We start from the raw sequence: 17,056 nt of genomic DNA, 5'->3' as shown, positions 1-17,056 counted from the left end.
CAGCAGCATTATACATATATATATATAAACAAATATGCGGTAATATATAAACAAATATGCAATAACATCAATCATATTGTAACACATATTATCTTCCACTCTAGTATCAATTATATAAACCATCAACAAAAATTTACTCATCTGTTTTTCTTTCTCATGTAAACCCAATTTCACCTAATTCTACTCCTCCAACCTCAATATCTGTCATTTAACCATTTATAGAGTAGTTCCCATGTTGTGAAATAATCCGAATCTTCTTTTCCTTTGATTAAGTGATCATAGAGAGCGTGTAAATGACTCAGGTTCCAAGTACCATCCTTTCTCCACTACAAGAATCGGATGGCTTCTTGTACTGTATATCAAGTAGATAATAGAAATAGCATTTAGATTTATATATCACCCTATAGCTATTTACAGCACTCTCTGGGCAATGTAATGCTTAACAATGTAAGCATTTTTTTTTTTTTTTTGCATATTGTCCCCAACAATCTGGATCCTCATTTTACCAACCTCAGAAGGATGGAAGGCTGAGTCAACCTTGGGCCGGTTACAATCGAACTCCAGGCTGTGGGCAGAGTCCGCTTGCAATATGGCATTCTTAACCACTGCACCACCACGGCTCATAGATAGATATAGAGATAATCAGTCAGTCAATCAGACAGACAGACAGACAGACAGATAGACAGACAGACAGCTAGAAGGCTGAGTCACCCTTGACCTGGTAAGATTCGGAGTGCTGAATTGCAGGAATTGCAGGTTTGAACTCTACGCTGTGGCAGAGTCAGCCTGCAATACTGCATTCTAACCACTGAACCACCATGGCACTTATATAGCAATAGCAATACCACCTGGACTTACATACCACTTCATAGTGTTTTACAGCCCTCTCTCAGCGGTTTTGCCCCCAACAATCCGGGTCTTCATTTTACTGACCTCGGAAGGATGACAACCTTGAGTCTGTCAGGCTCAAATTCCTGGCTGAGGGCAGAGTTTGCCTGCAATACTGCATGCTAACCACTGCGCCACCAGGGCTCCTTAATCCCAAGGGAAGCCATCTGTAGGAAATTCCATGCATTTCTTGTTTTTTTTTTTCCCCCGCCCAATCATGGAGCTCTTCCCGTCTATGAAAAAATCCTGCCCATAGAAATGCTTGTGCAGTCTTTTTTTTCTCTCTCTCCTGGAGAAGCTAAGAACATTCATTCATCCAATTAACTAATTAATTAATTAGCTTTAATTAATTAATTAATTAATTAATTTTAGGAAATTTATATTGCCGCCTATTCGCACATGGCGACTCAAGAGGGCTTACAGAAATATAAAAACCTCATATATAAAACAATAAAACTAATAAATATAAGAGATTAATCACATAATAAATTAATAAAATAATATAATAACCCCCCCCCAACCTGGCGACAACACAGCAAACGAGCCATTTAATGGGCTCCATCCCGCTCTGGGTTCCCCAGGCCCGCTGGCAGAACCAGGTCTTCAGCGCCTTCCGGAAGAGAATTAGAGTGGCGGCCATTCTAATCTCTGGGGGGGATGATGTTCCCGAGAGAGGGAGCCACCACGGAGAAGGCCCTTCTTCTGGGTCCCACCAGGTGTATCTCCTTCGGGGATGGGACCCGCAACATTCCCTGCCTCCCCGCTCTGGTGGGTCGGGTAGATGTGACCGGCAGGAGATGGTCCCTCAGATCACCTGGTCCCAAGCCAAGAAGGGCTTTAAAGGTGACAGCCGGCACCTTGAATTGCACCCAGAAGCAAATCGGCAACCCATGGAGCTCCCGCAGGAGAGGCGATACATGTGCACACCGAGATCTGCACAAAACCACGCGGGACGCTGCATTTTGCACCCACTGGAACTTCTGGATTGATCCTGTTTTAACCTCACTGACCTGTTTGTGACTTTACAACGGATAAGGGGAAAAAAGAGAGAACATGTACTAGGGCCGTGATGGCGAACCTATGGCACGCGTGCCACAGGTGGCACGTAGAGCCATATCTGTGGGCACACACGCCGTTGCCCTAGATCAGCTCCAGCACGCATTCCCCTCCCAGGAGTCTCCATGCAGCCCGTTTTGGATGCCAGGTAAGTACAGGACTTGCGCAGAGGCTCTGGGAGGGCGTTTCCGGCCTCTGGAGGGCCTCCGGGAGGCAGGGGAGGCTGTTTTAACCCTCCCCAGGCTCCAAGAAAGCCTCTTGGGGAGGGTGAAAAACGGGCCTTCCGGGCCCACCACTAACCTTTTTGCCATCACATGCCAAAAGCGTGGGGAGCGTGGGTGCGGGTCGCGTGCTCATGCACGGGGGTGTGGGGTGTCATTGAATTATGGGTGTGGGCACGCCCGCATACGACTCCCTTGTGCTCCCCACGCTTTTGGCACGCGACAGCAAAAAGGATAGCCATCACTGTACTAGGGTGAGGGCAGGGAAACATTTGGAATATAAGTGTCCCACAATATGTTGCATAGACCCCTCGCGTCCTGGACATAAATTGTTTCAACTTCCTCCCTCAAAACAACGTATAGGGCTCTGCACACCAGAACAACTAGACACAAGGGCAGTTTTCTCCCGAACGCCATCACTCTGCTAAACGAACAATTCCCACAACACTGCCAAACCATTTACTAAGGCTGTCTTACTATACTTCTTGTTCTTCCTATTACCTATCTCCTCCCACTTATGACTATAACCATGTTGCTTTATAAATCTTTATGATCTATATTGTTTTATTTAGTTTCCTAGTATGATTTGATTGCTTATTTAGTATCCTATGACTATCACTAAGTGTTGTGTCTTATTATTCTTGATGAATGTATTTTTTTTTGATGGACACCGAGAGCATATGCAGCAAAGACAAATTCCTTGTGTATCCAATCACACTTGGCCAATAAAGAATTCTATTCTATTCTACTCTACCCTTATTCTACTCTACCCTTATTCTATTCTATTCTATTCTATTCTATTCTATTCTATTCTATTCTATTCTATTCTATTCTATTCTATTCTATTCTTTATTATTACTCTACTCTACTCTACTCTACTTCTATTCTATTCTATTCTATTCTAATTCTATTCTATTATCTATTCTATTCTATATTATTATTCTATTCTATTCTATTCTATTCTATTCTATTCTATTCTAATTCTATTCTATTCTATTCTATTATCTATTCTATTCTATTCTATTCTATTCTATTCTACTCTACTCTACTCTACTCTACTCTACTCTACTCTACTCTACTCTACTCTACTCTACGCTACTCTACGCTACTCTATTTCAACTTACTGTCCCTAGGGAGGTGTTTGGAGACAGCTTGAGATTTCAGGGTTGCCACGACAACCCTAAAACCTATGGCTGGCCCCGTTGCATAAAGGGGGTCATGCATTAGACCCGGTTTATACTGATTTTAGATTTGTTTTCAGACCTGGGGAGTGCTGGGGGAGCCCTGGTTAGCATGAAGGGCTGCAAGCAGTAAACCCTAAACCCTGTAACTCTCCAAGAGACCCTCCCACATAGCTCCTTCCGCCATTATTGGACCATAACAAGAATCTTTATTTAGCTTCATATACAATAGGTGGATTCTTTTGCTTCTTCTTCTTTTTTTTTTCTTCAACAGAGAAGCTTAACAAGGCTCTCTACTTGCGGTCAGAAGCAAGCATTTCCATCTTCGTGCTCCTCAGTCCCATTGTTCTGGGAACATGAAGACCTTGGGGGGGAAATTACAACCAAAGAGACCAACCAGAAGAGTTCCAAATAGGGAGATTCAAGAGATTCCCCAGGTCAAACGAAGCCCACGTTTCATGCCAATCCTTAAAAACACGGTTCTCCTTTCATTTAAATGCAAGAACACGACAACAAAAAGTATCTACAGATATTATCTGGGCCTCTCCACCGACTGAAATAAAAATTGGAACCCACAACAATCGGCTTGGAATTTGCCTCCAGTTTTACTTCTCCCACTTTCTTCTTCCATTTCAATCAAAGGAAAACTCTTCCCAGACCACACTGGGCAGATTCCAAGCTTAGTTTGCCTCGAAGGGATGGAAAATGTTCAGACAAATATCGCATCTCCAGCATAGAACTGCTGCTCTTGTGTGCCAGGCACAGCCCTTAGCGCAAAATCAAGAGATTCTGCAAGGTTTTTATCCGGTGCCATATGCACACTTTGGCTTGAAAGTGCAGAACAACACACCAGTGGTGGGTTGCCCCCGGTTCGCACCGGTTCTATAGTAAAACCGGCGGGAGGCTCCGCCCACCGACCCCTACATCATCAAAACGCTTCTGCACTTGCGCAGAAGAGTGTGCGCACACGCATGAGCAAAGCTGCAAACCAGCAATAAAGGTAAGTAGAACTCACCCCTGCAACACACCCAAAGACATCAACTTCAGTCGAGGTTTAATTCCATGCACTCAGAACATCGTATCAGGGCATGTCTTTGTCCACAAAGCCCAACAAAATTTGTTTGTCTACAAAGCCCAACAAAATAAGCTTGTGCTCCAACTGACTTCATACCATTAGGTATGAAGCCATGAAAACTGTATGATAATAGCATTTGCACCCTTAAAAATAAGATTGTGCCACCTGCTTTAAGGGCTGAAATAATCAGAAAATGGAAAACAAGTCCAATCATTCAATATGTCTTGGACTGGGGTGGAACTCAACGCTTTCAAAATTATTCATATCGGATATGAAAATAGCCAAAAATAGATAGATAGATAGATAGATAGATAGATAGATAGATAGATAGATGATGGATGGATAGATAGATAAAAAATAGGTGATATAGATGATAGATAGATAGATGATGGATAGATGGATGGATGGATAGATGGATGGATGGATAGATAGATAGATAGATAGATAGATAGATAGATAGATAGATGGATGGATGATATGGATGGATAGGTGGAGAGATAGATGGATAAAAGATAGGTGATATAGATGATAGATAGATAGATAGATAGATAGAGAGATAGATAGATAGATGGATAAAAGATAGGTGATATAGATGATAGATAGATAGATAGATAGATAGATAGATAGATAGATAGATAGATGATGGATAGATGGATGGATGGATAGATGGATAAATAGATAGATACATAGATAGATAGATAGATAGATAGATAGATAGATAGATAGATAGATAGATGATATGGATGGAGAGATGGAGAGATGGATAGATGGATAGATAGATGGATAGATGGATAAACGATAGGTGATATAGATGATAGATAGATAGATAGATAGATAGATAGATAGATAGATAGATAGATAGCTGGATAGCTGGATGGATAGCTGGATGGATAGCTGGATAGCTGGAAAGCTGGATGATATGGATGGATGGATGGATGGATGGATGGATAGATAGATAGATAGATAGATAGATAGATAGATAGATAGATAGATGGATGATGGATAGATGGATAGATGGATAGATGGATAGATGATATGGATGGATGGATGATAGACACAAACAGATAGATATAGATAGATTGATAGAATATTCTCATAAAGAAGGATTAAAGTGAGAATCCTTTGAGAAACACATTATTCCTGTTCCAACTCCTGCCCCACCCAACCATAAAATTGCACAACAAGACTATTTGTTTCATCAATCTCGACATTTTGGGCCACTTTTCAGAGACCTTCCATTCCCGCCCTAAAGCTTTGAAAAAGTGAAGAGCAAAAATTAAAAACTATATATATATATAGTTATAGGTCTTTGGTTATTCGGGTCTTCTCCCACGTAAAATTGGAAGTGTCTTGGCGACGTTTCGACGAAGTCTCATTCGTCATCTTCAGGCTGGTGTTCTCGGCTTCGTGCTTCCAGGAAGCACGAAGCCGAGAACACCAGCCTGAAGATGACGAATGAGACTTTCTCGAAACGTCGCCAAGACACTTCCAATTTTACGTGGGAGAAGACCCGAATAACCAAAGACCTACATACAAACACCCGCGAAAACCTGAGAAAACACATATATAGTTATATATATATATGATATTTTTGTAATCAGGGTTTTTCCTATGTTGATAAAAGATGTTAATTGGCCATGGTGGGATGAAATCTCCCACCATGGCCAATTAACATCTTTTATCAACATAGGAAAAACCCTGATTACAAAAATATCACACATTTATACCTATGAATTAAAAGGAATATATATATATATATCCATCTCTGCCCATTCAGTTTATCTTCAACTAAGGTTTAGACAACTAAGCCATGAACCTCGGCAGTTGAGAGTTTGCTTATTCCGATTCCTCCCCTTAATTTAACAGGAAAGCAAACATTTTGAGGTTAAAACCCAGGCCTAATAACAAGTTTGATTTTCATAGCAACTAGCCTGCCAGGAAATATGCAACCGTTTGTGCTTTAGCCTTGCTCCATAAAAGACTCGAGGCTCTGTTTATTTTTCCAGAGTGTGAGTAAACAAGGCATCATCAGTTCAAGCCTAAAGAGATGGTTGCTTATTTTAGCTTATCTCAGTCCAGATATGAGGTCCCAGGGTAGCCTTAATCTGGGAAGATGAGGAGGGGAGGACGACACCATTCTAGAGGTTAGGGAAAATATTCTGGGGAAAAGAAAATCAGGGAAGGAATAACTCTCTTGAGAAAACATCCAGAAATATTTTGCCTAAAAGTTTTTGGCAGCAAATAAGGAAGCTGGTTAGAAGAGATGTTAATGTTCAAAACAGAAGTCAAGCCGGAATTTTTCTTACTGACAGATGGCAAATATGACAAAAATGTAACCTGTTTAATATTGCATATACTTACCGTGGCAAGACTAGCGTTTGCTCAAAAATGGAAGTGTAAAAAATACCCTTAGAAGAAGAAGTAATACACAAAAACTACAGCTGTGCAGAGATGGACAGAGTTACTTTAGAACTCAAGGACAAAAGTGAATCAACATACTATGAAGTCTGGAATAAATTGGTTAGATAAGAGGAAGAATGCCAAAAAACAAGGGATAACGAATGTCTGGAAATGTATATATCAATGTATATCAATATATCAATGTATATTGAAATATGTGAATGTAATATAGGTTTATTAAATATATGTATACTGTAGCTGTTTAGGAAGTAAAATACTGTATACTTGATATATAATGAAAAAGGAGATATGTAAATTTGTGTATAGATTAAGGAATATATTACTTATTAACTTGAATTTAATGCAACTGTTAGAAACCAGAGACGTTGAGCAATGTCCATTGTTTTATTTTAAAACTAATAAAATATTTAAAAAGAAGAGAAATATTTTGCCTAAAGAAGGGACTCTTTAAGAATATTCATTATGCGTGAAATATGGACTATATGAGAAAGAAAAACTGATGAGTAATACTTTGATGGTTATATAATCAATACCATAAGGGAAGATAGTATACTTTTCAATAACGATTTTTTTTTTTAATTTGATTTATATGCCGCCCTTCTCCTGAGACTCAGGGCGGCTTACAGTGCGTTAAGCAGTAGCCTTCATCCTTTTGTATATTTATACAAAGTCAGCTTATTGCCCCCACAATCTGGGTCCTCATTTTACCTACCTTAGAAAGGATGGAAGGCTGAGTCAACCTTGAGCCTGGTGAGATTCGAACTTACAGTAATTGCAGACAGCTAGTGTTAATCGCAATGCTATCAGTCTGCTGAGCCACCAGGCCCTTCAATTGATATTATCTCGTGTGTGTGTGTGTGTGTGTGTGTGTGTGTGTGTGTGTGTGTGTAGTGATTATGATGATGTTTATATGTTAAGATTTTGGACACCTAGAAAACACACTGTTCAACATTGAAATGGAATATGTGATATAAAACAATAAAAAATATTTAACAAAAAAAGGAGAGTATTCGTTATGCCTTTTTAGTAGTTTGTAAGTCAGGTTCTAACAAACTAAGTTAAAATGAGGCTGGGCAACTTGTAGGTCATGCGTTGTGGAAACACAATCATCCTTTTAGCTGCTCAGTTGATGAAGTTGATCATCAGATCGATATGGTTTATCGATTTGGGCATAACACGTAATGTGAATTCTACTTTCTGTAACAGAACAGAGCGTGCAATTCCAGGCGTGGGCAAGAGAGAACCATAGTTTTGTGATCCTCTGTCACACCTCCCTGAGCTATTTTGAAAAAGTGGTCTCTTTTGGGCACGTATAATCATTTATATTTACCTATTGGGCTATTTATGACACTAGAAACTCAAGGGTTGTGTTCTTACAACCAGGTCAGTGAAAGTCTTAGCACATACATTTATAACATTTGATGAGTTTTTAACGTTGGTTATTTCTTGTTGTTGTTGTGATTGTTAGTGACTTACAAAGCCAGGGCATTTGATGAATGGCTTAGCACAGGGGTCTGCAACCTTAAACACTCAAAGAGCCAATTGGACCCGTTTCCCACAGAAAAGAAAACACCGGGAGCCACAAAATTCTTCCCATGCCTGACTATTTCTTGAGCGGCCATAAAACTAGCATATGTAGTTGAATTAAACCTTCTGTTTTCTTCTGAAACTTTTCGTGGATTTATCCATGGTTGGCCTACTAGGGGTTGAAAAGCTCAATAAATTGTGTGCTGGCAAGTGTCGCACATTGGCGGCTGTGCGTGATATTTTGAGTGATAGGGAGCCGCAACAGAGGGGTGAAAGAGCCACATGCAGCTCCAGAGCCGCAGGTTGCTGACTCCTGGCTTAGCATAATGAGGTTCGTTGTGTTGTGTGAGCAAAACTAGAGTTGGGCTAGAGAGTTGGAGAATCTTGATAGTATTTTTTTTTTAGAATAGAATTTTTTATTGGCCAAGTGTGATTGGACACATAAGGAATTTGTCTTGGTGCAAACGCTCTCGGAATACATAAAAGAAAAGAAACGTTCATCAAGAATCATAAGGTACAACACTTAATGATAGTCAGAGGTTACAAATAAGCAATCAGGAAACAATATCAATATAAATCGTAAGGATACAAGCAACAAAGTTATAAGTCATAAGTCATAACAAAGTCATAAGTGGAAGGAGATGGGTGGTGGGAACGATGAGAAGATTAATAGTAGTGCAGACTTAGTAAATAGTTTGACAGTGTTGAGGGAATTATTTGTTTATTTGTATTTATGACATCTAAAGCAAGCAAAGTTGTAGGTGCCCCATTACTGGAAGTTTTGAAGAGGAGACTGGACAGTCAGAGGTCTCCAAACTTGGAAACTTTAAGAGTTGTGGACTTCAACTCCCAGAATTCCCCAGGCAGTGCATGTTGGCTGAGGATTTCTGGGAGTTGAAGTTCACAAGTCTTAAAGTTTCCGAGTTTGGAGACCCCTGCTATATAGTCTCCAGCTTGGGTATGGGGTTGGATTAGAAGACCTCCAATGTCCCTTCCAACCCTATTATTCTATGTCCTGTGATATATGATGATGGACTTAAAAGCCCTAAGGGCACTAAATCAGCTAGTGAGGACTGGGAAGGCTCAAAGGAGTCCATCCCCTTGACAATAGAAAATCTCAAGCGCAAGATTGTGAAAATACTCCCTCTTCCTTCTTTTCTATATAAATCAAGGAAGGAGGAATAACAGGAATCAGTATAAGAAATCTGACAGGGATTGAAATTTAAGTATGAGATTAGGGCTATGAGATCCTGGCTGCAAAAAAGCTCATGGTTGGCCGAGGAATTCTGGGAGTTGAAGTCCATAAGTTGCCAAGGTGGGAGATGCCTGAATTCTATTGGGGGCTTAAATTGAGTTTTACAGCAGGAGTGGGCAGCTGTGGCAGTTTTACAACCTACAGACTTCATGAGGACTTCAGTGTTGGCTCAAGATTTCTGGGACTTGAAATCCACAGGTGGTAAAGTTGGCATATTAATTAGCCCACCCCTGGGTTCAAGCAAGCAAAACTTAGAAAATGACTTGCATGATATATCAGTACCACTTTGCATAAGCCTCGGTAAGGTCACACCTAGAATCCTGCATCCACAATTACATGTAATTACATGTAATGTGGGTCACCACATTACAAAAAAAGATGTTGAGACTTTGGAAAAAGTGCAAAGAAGAGCAATTTAAGATGATCAAAGGTATACTCAATTTAGTTTTTTTTAGTTTATGTCTATAGTTTGTTTTTGAACTATGTGGAGTTAAGAACCAAGGGAGAATTTGGACTCTATAAAATGTTAGCATATTTTAATTTATGATTGTTAAATGCTATACCCTGTATTTGCTCTGGGAAGTCCGGGGAGGGGGGTGGGGGGGGGAGGGGAAGGAAGGGGGGTGGGAGGGAGGCGGGGAGAAAATGTTTGTATCTTTGATAAAACTTTTTAATAAAAAAAAAAGATGATCTGGAGGCTAAAACATATGAAGAACGGTTGCAGGATTTGGGTTTGGCTAGTCTAGAGAAAAGAAGGACTAAGGGGGGGACATGATAGCAATATTCCAGTATTTGAGGGGCTGCCACAAAGAAGACGGGTCAACTTATTTATCCAAAGCACCAGAAGGCAAGAGAAGAAACAATGGATGGAAACTAATCAAGGAGAGAAGCAACCTGGAATGAAGGAGATACTTCATAACAAGTGAGGACAATTAACCAGTGGAACAGCTTATCTCCAGAAGTTGTGGTTGCTCCATCACTGGAGGATTTTAAGAGACTGGACAGCCACTTGTCTGAAATGGTATAGGATCTCCTGCTAGAGTAGGGGGCTGGACTAGAAGACCTCCAAGGTCCCTTCCAGCTCTATTCTGATTCTGTTATCATTGTGTCTGCTCAATGGGCCTTAGCACACCCCATCACAGCAGGACATGTGTGTCTTGTTACATCTTGACTTTTAAATTTTTTAAAAAATGTTATCTAATTTTAGGTTCTATTTAATTGGGTCAAATTATGTTATAATAATAATTTTAATGATGTTTGTGTATCTATATTTTTTTTTGACTGTACACCGCCTTGAGTCCTACGGGAGAAAGGCGGTATAGAAATAGAATAAATAAATAAATAAATAAATAAATAAATAAATAAATCAATAAATCAATCAATCAATCAATCAATCAATCAATCAATCAATCAATCAATCAATCAATCAATCAATCAATCAATCAATCAATCAATCAATCCATCCATCCTTCCTTTTGTCCGAGCGGAGCCGAACTTTGGCCGGTTCTTGCCGAGGCAGCTGGCTTCGCCACCGAATGCCTCCGAAGGCCAGGCGAGTCCCACGCCCGAGTTTAGCCGAGCCAAGCCGAAGCTTGCCGAGCTCCCTAGAGCCCACCGCGTCTTCCAAGCTCTGCCGGGCGCTGTCCACCGCCTGCGCCGCCTGAAACCTGCGGCTTATTTTAACAGCCCCGGGCAGGCTAACAGAAAAACCACCCGGGACACGGGCATGTATGGGCAGGCAGGCAGGCAAGGCTGGCCGCGGGCAGGCACCCAAGATATCTCTCTCTCTCTCTCTCTCTCTCTCTCTCTCCCTCCCTCCCTCTCTCTCCCTCTCTCTCTCTCTCTCTCTCTCTCTCTCTCTCTCCCCCCTCCCCCTCCCTCTCCCTCTCTCTCCCTCTCTCTCTTTCTCTCTCTCTGTATTTGTATGCGTGCAGGTGTGGCTTGCGTGCAACTCTCCAACCCCCCCCCCCGAGCGCCATTCTCTCTTAGCAACCTGCAAGAGCTATCCGAAGGCTGCCGAGAAGGCCATTTTGCAACGGGGGGGAGGGGGGAGGACACACAGGACCCGCTGTCCTTCCGCATTGACTGTCGCTTCTCCCTTCGTCATCTCCTAACCATCCGGCCACTCGCTCCCTTTAGCCGGGGCATCCAGCCAAAGAGGCACCGTGCAGAGGAGCTCCCAACTCATGTGTACGCCTGAGTGCACACCCGCACCCCCTGGGCTACACCTAGTCGTATCTGCCTCCCGCGCCCTTCCCCGCCCCGCCCCGCCCCACAAGCCTCCCGGGAGCTCAAATCGGCGTCACTGACTGCTTGGCGGAGAAGGGGGCAAGAGAGAGAAATAGATCCGCTGCAGGAACCGACCTCCCCTCTACACACTTCTTACGACCCGCACTTGCTAGGAATCTGCCACGCTCACACGTTCGGCAATACACGGGTGTCCACGGGGGAAGGGACAGAGAAGCGGAGGGCCTTGGCACGAATTCGATCTCCTGCCCCGGCTTAATTTGGAATGGCAGCCAAATTCTGTCCTGATTAATTAAAGGACAGGGAAGGGCTCCAAGCGAGAAAGCTGCGGAAAGGAAAGGAGGGAGGGAAGGAAGGAGGGAGGGAGGGAGGGAAGAGGGCTGATGGAAAGTAGTTTCAAATCTGTATTATCAGATGCCTTTCCACAGATCCACGCGCCCTGGTCCGGGCCGAAACCCAGCCCCCGTTAGTCCCCTAACAAGACCAAAAGACTGGAAATGCGGGCAAAGGGAAGCGGGGTCCGGGAAGCAGGGGGTTTATTTGGGAGGGGGAATACCACCGAATAATTTGGTGCCAGTGCACGAATGCCTAGGCCAGGGCTAAGTTTCTCTCCTTCCGACCCCACCCCATCCCTCCAGGCCACCATTCTTCGCAGGAGGGAGGGAGGGAGGGAGAGAGAGAGGGAGGAAAGAAAGAACAGGAATTCCGATTTCAGCACCACGGCGGTGAACAGCACCTCACACCTGGCGCAGCGGGGCCATGTCAGAGCTCAGCCAAGGCACAGAAGCCTGGGAAAAGGGAGGGGAGGGGAGGGGAGGGGAGAGGAGGGGCGGCGGTTTCCTCCCCTCTTCTGCCCACCTGCGCCTCAAGCTTTTGCAACAGCTGCTCCAGATGTTGGGCCTGGCCAAGCCGGGCTCCCCTTCAAACCACTGAGAACACCATCTCCTCCCCATCTTTAAACATGGCGGAGACTCATTCATTGAGGCCAACACTGATGGGGAATCTTTCCCCATCAACCAATTTTTTTTATTTATTTAGAAGGGCGTGAAAAGGCATAAACGCGCCCAGTTATTATTAGCCTTGTCATAAAATCGGTGGTCGAGAAAAAGCGTCACCAGACTCCTGAGTGGGGTGGGTTTTTTGGGGGGGGGGCTACCATAGACCAACGGATTGGCTCCTAACAAATCCATTGAATCAAGGAGCGAGTTGCCTTACTCTCCCTCCCATCTCCAAAATTTTTTTTTAAAAAGCGACTAAACGGAAAACAGGTGCCCCCCCACACACACTTAAGATTTTTTTTTTTAATAGAATCAGCAAATATTTGAGTTCTCTCACTATGCTGCCGTACGTAAGAGGGTAAGGGAGGATGAGCTGACTTACTTCATCTGCTTCACAATTGTGCTTTTTCCGGATTCCCCAGCCCCTGTTGGGACAAAATAGAAGAAAAGGAAGGGGGAGGGGAAAAGGACATTAAAACCTTCATAAAAGCAAAATCTGGCCAGTGTTGAGAATATAAGAAGATAAAAGCAGATAAATACGGGAGAGGAGTGGTAAATACTAATGGCTCTGCGCGGCGGGGGTGGGGAAGAGGGGAGCCAAAAAGACGCTGTTTGTGCAATTGAGTTTTCGGTGCAAAAAAAGGCGAGAGATGAAGGGAGATACGTTTTAAAAAAAAAAAAAAAAAAACCAGCAAGAGGATGGTAAGTAAGCGAGACCCTACCTGTTGGGGAGAGGCGGGGAATTGGGGAGGGGCTGAGACGGGGTTACATTTGAGCCAGTCCATCCAAAGGTGCGGCAGAAGATGGAGCGTGAAAACACACACACACCCCTAGTTGGTGGAAGGCAGTGATTTATTTTTTTGGGGGGTGGGGGTTTGGGGAGAAGATAAAATATTCTGGGGAAACGGCCTTAGACCAGGCAACAAAGCGAGGGGAATTGCAACCTCTAAGGAACCAAAGGGGGCTGCAGCGGAAATCATGCCAGGGGGCAGAGCAGGAGCGGGGGGGTCGGGGGGGGGCGCCGAACCACACCTGAGAAGCAGGCAGACGGGGTGGGGATGTGGGGGGGGGGGAGGAAAGGAGAGACGTGAGTGTGCAAATCTACCTTGTGTGTGTGTGTGTGTAGACGGGGGGGGGAGAGAAGAGGGAACGGAGGAAAGTGCTTTGGAGTGGGGAGTGGGGCCGACGGAGAAAGGGAGCCCCGGCTCTTGGCTTACCTAGCAGGAGTAATTTCACATCTTTGGCCGCGGTGATCCCATCTTCCTTGAGGTTCTTCTCGATCGCTTTGCTCCTTTCCAAGGCGGCTCTTTCCTCGGCGCTCAACGTACATCCCATGGTGGCCCCAAATCGGGAACGGTGCCGGGCTGGCGGACCCTTCTCCTTCGCTTCTTCCCCCCCCACCCTTTCACGGAGGAGCCCAAAGGGGGGGAAAGAAAAGCCGGATCGGGAGAAAAGCTCGGATTGCAACGCCAAAGGCCGAAGAGGGGAATCCCTCTCTTTTCTTTCTCTCTCCCTCTCTCCCTCTCTCTCTCTCTTCTCCTCCTGCTTCCCAGCCCTGCTCTTCGCTCGCTCCGGCGAATCAAGGCATCCAAAGGAACCAGCCGAGCTTGCGGGAGCTGCAGGAGCTGGTCGGGAGGAGAGTTGGGGTGTGGGGGGGGGAGAGAGAATGGGGGGGCGCTGGGAGAAGAGAAGGGAGGTGGCTCGCCTGCCGGAGGAGTCGGAAGAAGCGGGGTCGGAGGCAGCGGAGCTCTCGCTTCTTCTGCCCCAGCTGGAGAAGAAAACCGAGCTGGCCTCGGTTGCTTGAGAGCTCCGGCTCCGGTATCGTTTGCAAAACGGGGAGAAAGTGCTCAAGATTTGGGGGTTTGGTCCGCCCTTCCTTCTTCGGCCAGAATTTCTCTCCTTCGGATTTTCTTTCCTCTGCCTTCTTTCTTTCTTTTTCTCTTTTTCTTTTTTTCCTTCTCCTTCTTTCCCTGCTGTTGGATTGGGGTGGGTTATTTTTTTTTTCCCTTCCTCCCCCTCTTCCTCTCCCCTCCCCCTAACCTGGGGGGTCTCTAATGGGCGGCGGCGGCGGTGGCTGCGAGCGATCTCATCGTTCAGCCCGTCCTAATGGAGAGAAATGCAGAAAGGCTGGCGGTGGGGAGGGGGGGAGGGTGAGAGCGCCCGCGCGCGCGTGTCCGCGAGCCAGCCGGAGGAGAGAGAGAGAGAGAGAGAGAGGAGGAGGAGGGAGGAGGAGGAAAGGCGAGGGGTGGGGAGGACGCCGAGCGAGCCTGGGCTTTGCGTTGCTGACTTCAAGGGGCGAGGCGAGGCCGGCTGGGGCTGCTGACGTCTGTGGCTCCCTCCCCCCCGCGCGCGCATGCGTGCTGGCCAGACAGTTCAGCCCCCCTGGGGTGGGGTAGGGTGGGGCTTTTGGTGGGGAGGGGGTTAGGGGGTGGTGGTGGTGGAGGAGAAGATGGCTAGGAAGAAGGCGTCCGTCCTGCCAACCTCTAAGCGCGGGGTGGGATAAGCGAATCCCCAACAGTTGCTGCTACTGAGACTTAGCCTCCCCCCCCCGCCTGGCTTTTAATGAGAAAGGGAAAGTGACGGGGGGGGGGTTGGTGGTTTCGGTGAAGAGAAAGTGAATGCGCCAGTTGCCACCGAAGGAGGCTCGCCTGCCCTCTTCTGCTTTGATTTACTTCTTCCCTCCCTTTTTAATTAAGATGCAGGGTGTTTTTTTTTTTTTTTAATTTTCAGGTCGAAGTAGGTGCGGTTTTCCCTGTTTTTTTTTAATTAAAAAAATAGGCACTTTTTAAAAATTAAAAAAAAAGATGATTTTTTTTTCACCCTTGGTGCAGGTCCACGAGTCGGTTCGTTCCATGTGTTTGCAAGAAGCATTTTCCTTCGTTTTATTTGCCCCCCCTCCACCCCCACGACGAGAAGGGACGCGGGGAAAAAAAAAAAACCCTGGAGAATCCAAATGCAGAAAGATTGGGGTCTTCCCCAGAGAAAGAGAGCACCCCAAGACCGGAGCAAAGATTTAACTCTTCCCACAACGCTGTCAAACTATTCACTAAGTCTGCACTACTATTAATCTTCTCGTCGTTCCCACCACCCATCTCCTCCCACTTATGACTGCATGACTGTAACTTTGTTGTTTGTATCCTTACAATTTCTATTGATATTGTTTCCTGATTGCTTATTTGTAACCTCTGACTATCATTAAGTGTTGTACCTTATGATTCTTGATGAATGTATCTTTTATGTACACTGAGAGCTTATGCACCAAAGACTAATTCCTTGTGTATCCAATCACACTTGGCCAATAAAGAATTCTATTCTATTCTATTCTATTCTATTCTATTCTATTCTATTCTATTCTATTCTATTCTATTCTATTCTATTCTATTCTATTCTATTCTATTCTGAATTTTATTCTATTCTATTCCATTCCATTCCATTCCGTTCTGAATGCCATTCCATTCCATTCCATTCTATTCTATTCTGAATTTTATTCCATTCCATTCCATTCCATTCCACTCCACTCCATTCCATTCCATTCTAATGAAGTCCTTTTGCACCAGGTAGATTGTAGGGACATCAGGATCACTTAAACTGGCACCTTTGATCACCATCATGGCTGGAACCAGGGATTCGTGACTCATCTCTTTAGCCAATCCTGGCTTATTCAGTAAACTATGTTTAAGCTATGATGATGGTGAATGAATCGAGTTGAGAGTTTGTTCTCAGCTCCTGGTAATCCAGATGACTTTGCTCAGCTAAAGAACAATCTGCAGATCCATCGTGGATAGTTGCCTTGTGAGCAATTGATCCCTGGGCCAAAGGACACAAAACATTGACTGCTGGTGTTGTTAGAAAGTGTCTACCTAGGCAGTAATTGAGAACTGGTCTAGACAGACTAATGCTTGGATGTGTGATGATGATGGGGAAATCTCAGGCTGGAAGATTAGACCGAGAAATTGAAAATAATTACTGAAAAAAAAAATAAGAGCAATTCAATCTTCCTACAATGCCAAAAGTCCTGCATGAATGTGTCCATAAAACTCATCCATTTTAAACTGTTGGATTCGGGGGTGAAATCCAGCAGGTTCTGACAGGTTCTGGTGAACCAGTAGCGGAAATTTTGAGCAGTTCAGAGAACCGGCAAATACCACCTCTGGCTGGCCCCAGGAGTGGGGTGGGAATGGAGGTTT

General features: G+C 44.4%; 1 protein-coding gene across 1 annotated transcript in view; it reads right to left on the bottom strand.

Annotated features, from left to right (window-relative positions):
* LOC139326456 (guanine nucleotide-binding protein G(o) subunit alpha-like) overlaps positions 1-15,094 on the bottom strand; it is a gene marked incomplete at its 3' end in the record, with an annotated part of 130,004 nt that extends 114,910 nt beyond the window's left edge. Inside the window, exons 1-2 of the mRNA XM_070956497.1 lie at positions 14,087-15,094; positions 13,252-13,294 (exon numbers count right to left, since the gene is read on the bottom strand). Coding sequence (XP_070812598.1) covers positions 13,252-13,294; positions 14,087-14,204 — 161 coding nt within the window. The remainder of the gene's footprint in view (positions 1-13,251; positions 13,295-14,086) is intronic.
* Between the last annotated feature and the right edge of the window lie 1,962 nt (positions 15,095-17,056).

The sequence above is a fragment of the Pituophis catenifer genome, unplaced genomic scaffold (assembly GCF_029215685.1).
Source record: "Pituophis catenifer annectens isolate HBS135680 unplaced genomic scaffold, rPitCat1.0.hap2 SCAF_42, whole genome shotgun sequence".
NCBI lineage: Eukaryota > Metazoa > Chordata > Lepidosauria > Squamata > Colubridae > Pituophis > Pituophis catenifer.
Note: the sequence above shows the minus strand (reverse complement) of the source record. Positions and strands in the feature narration are given on the sequence as shown.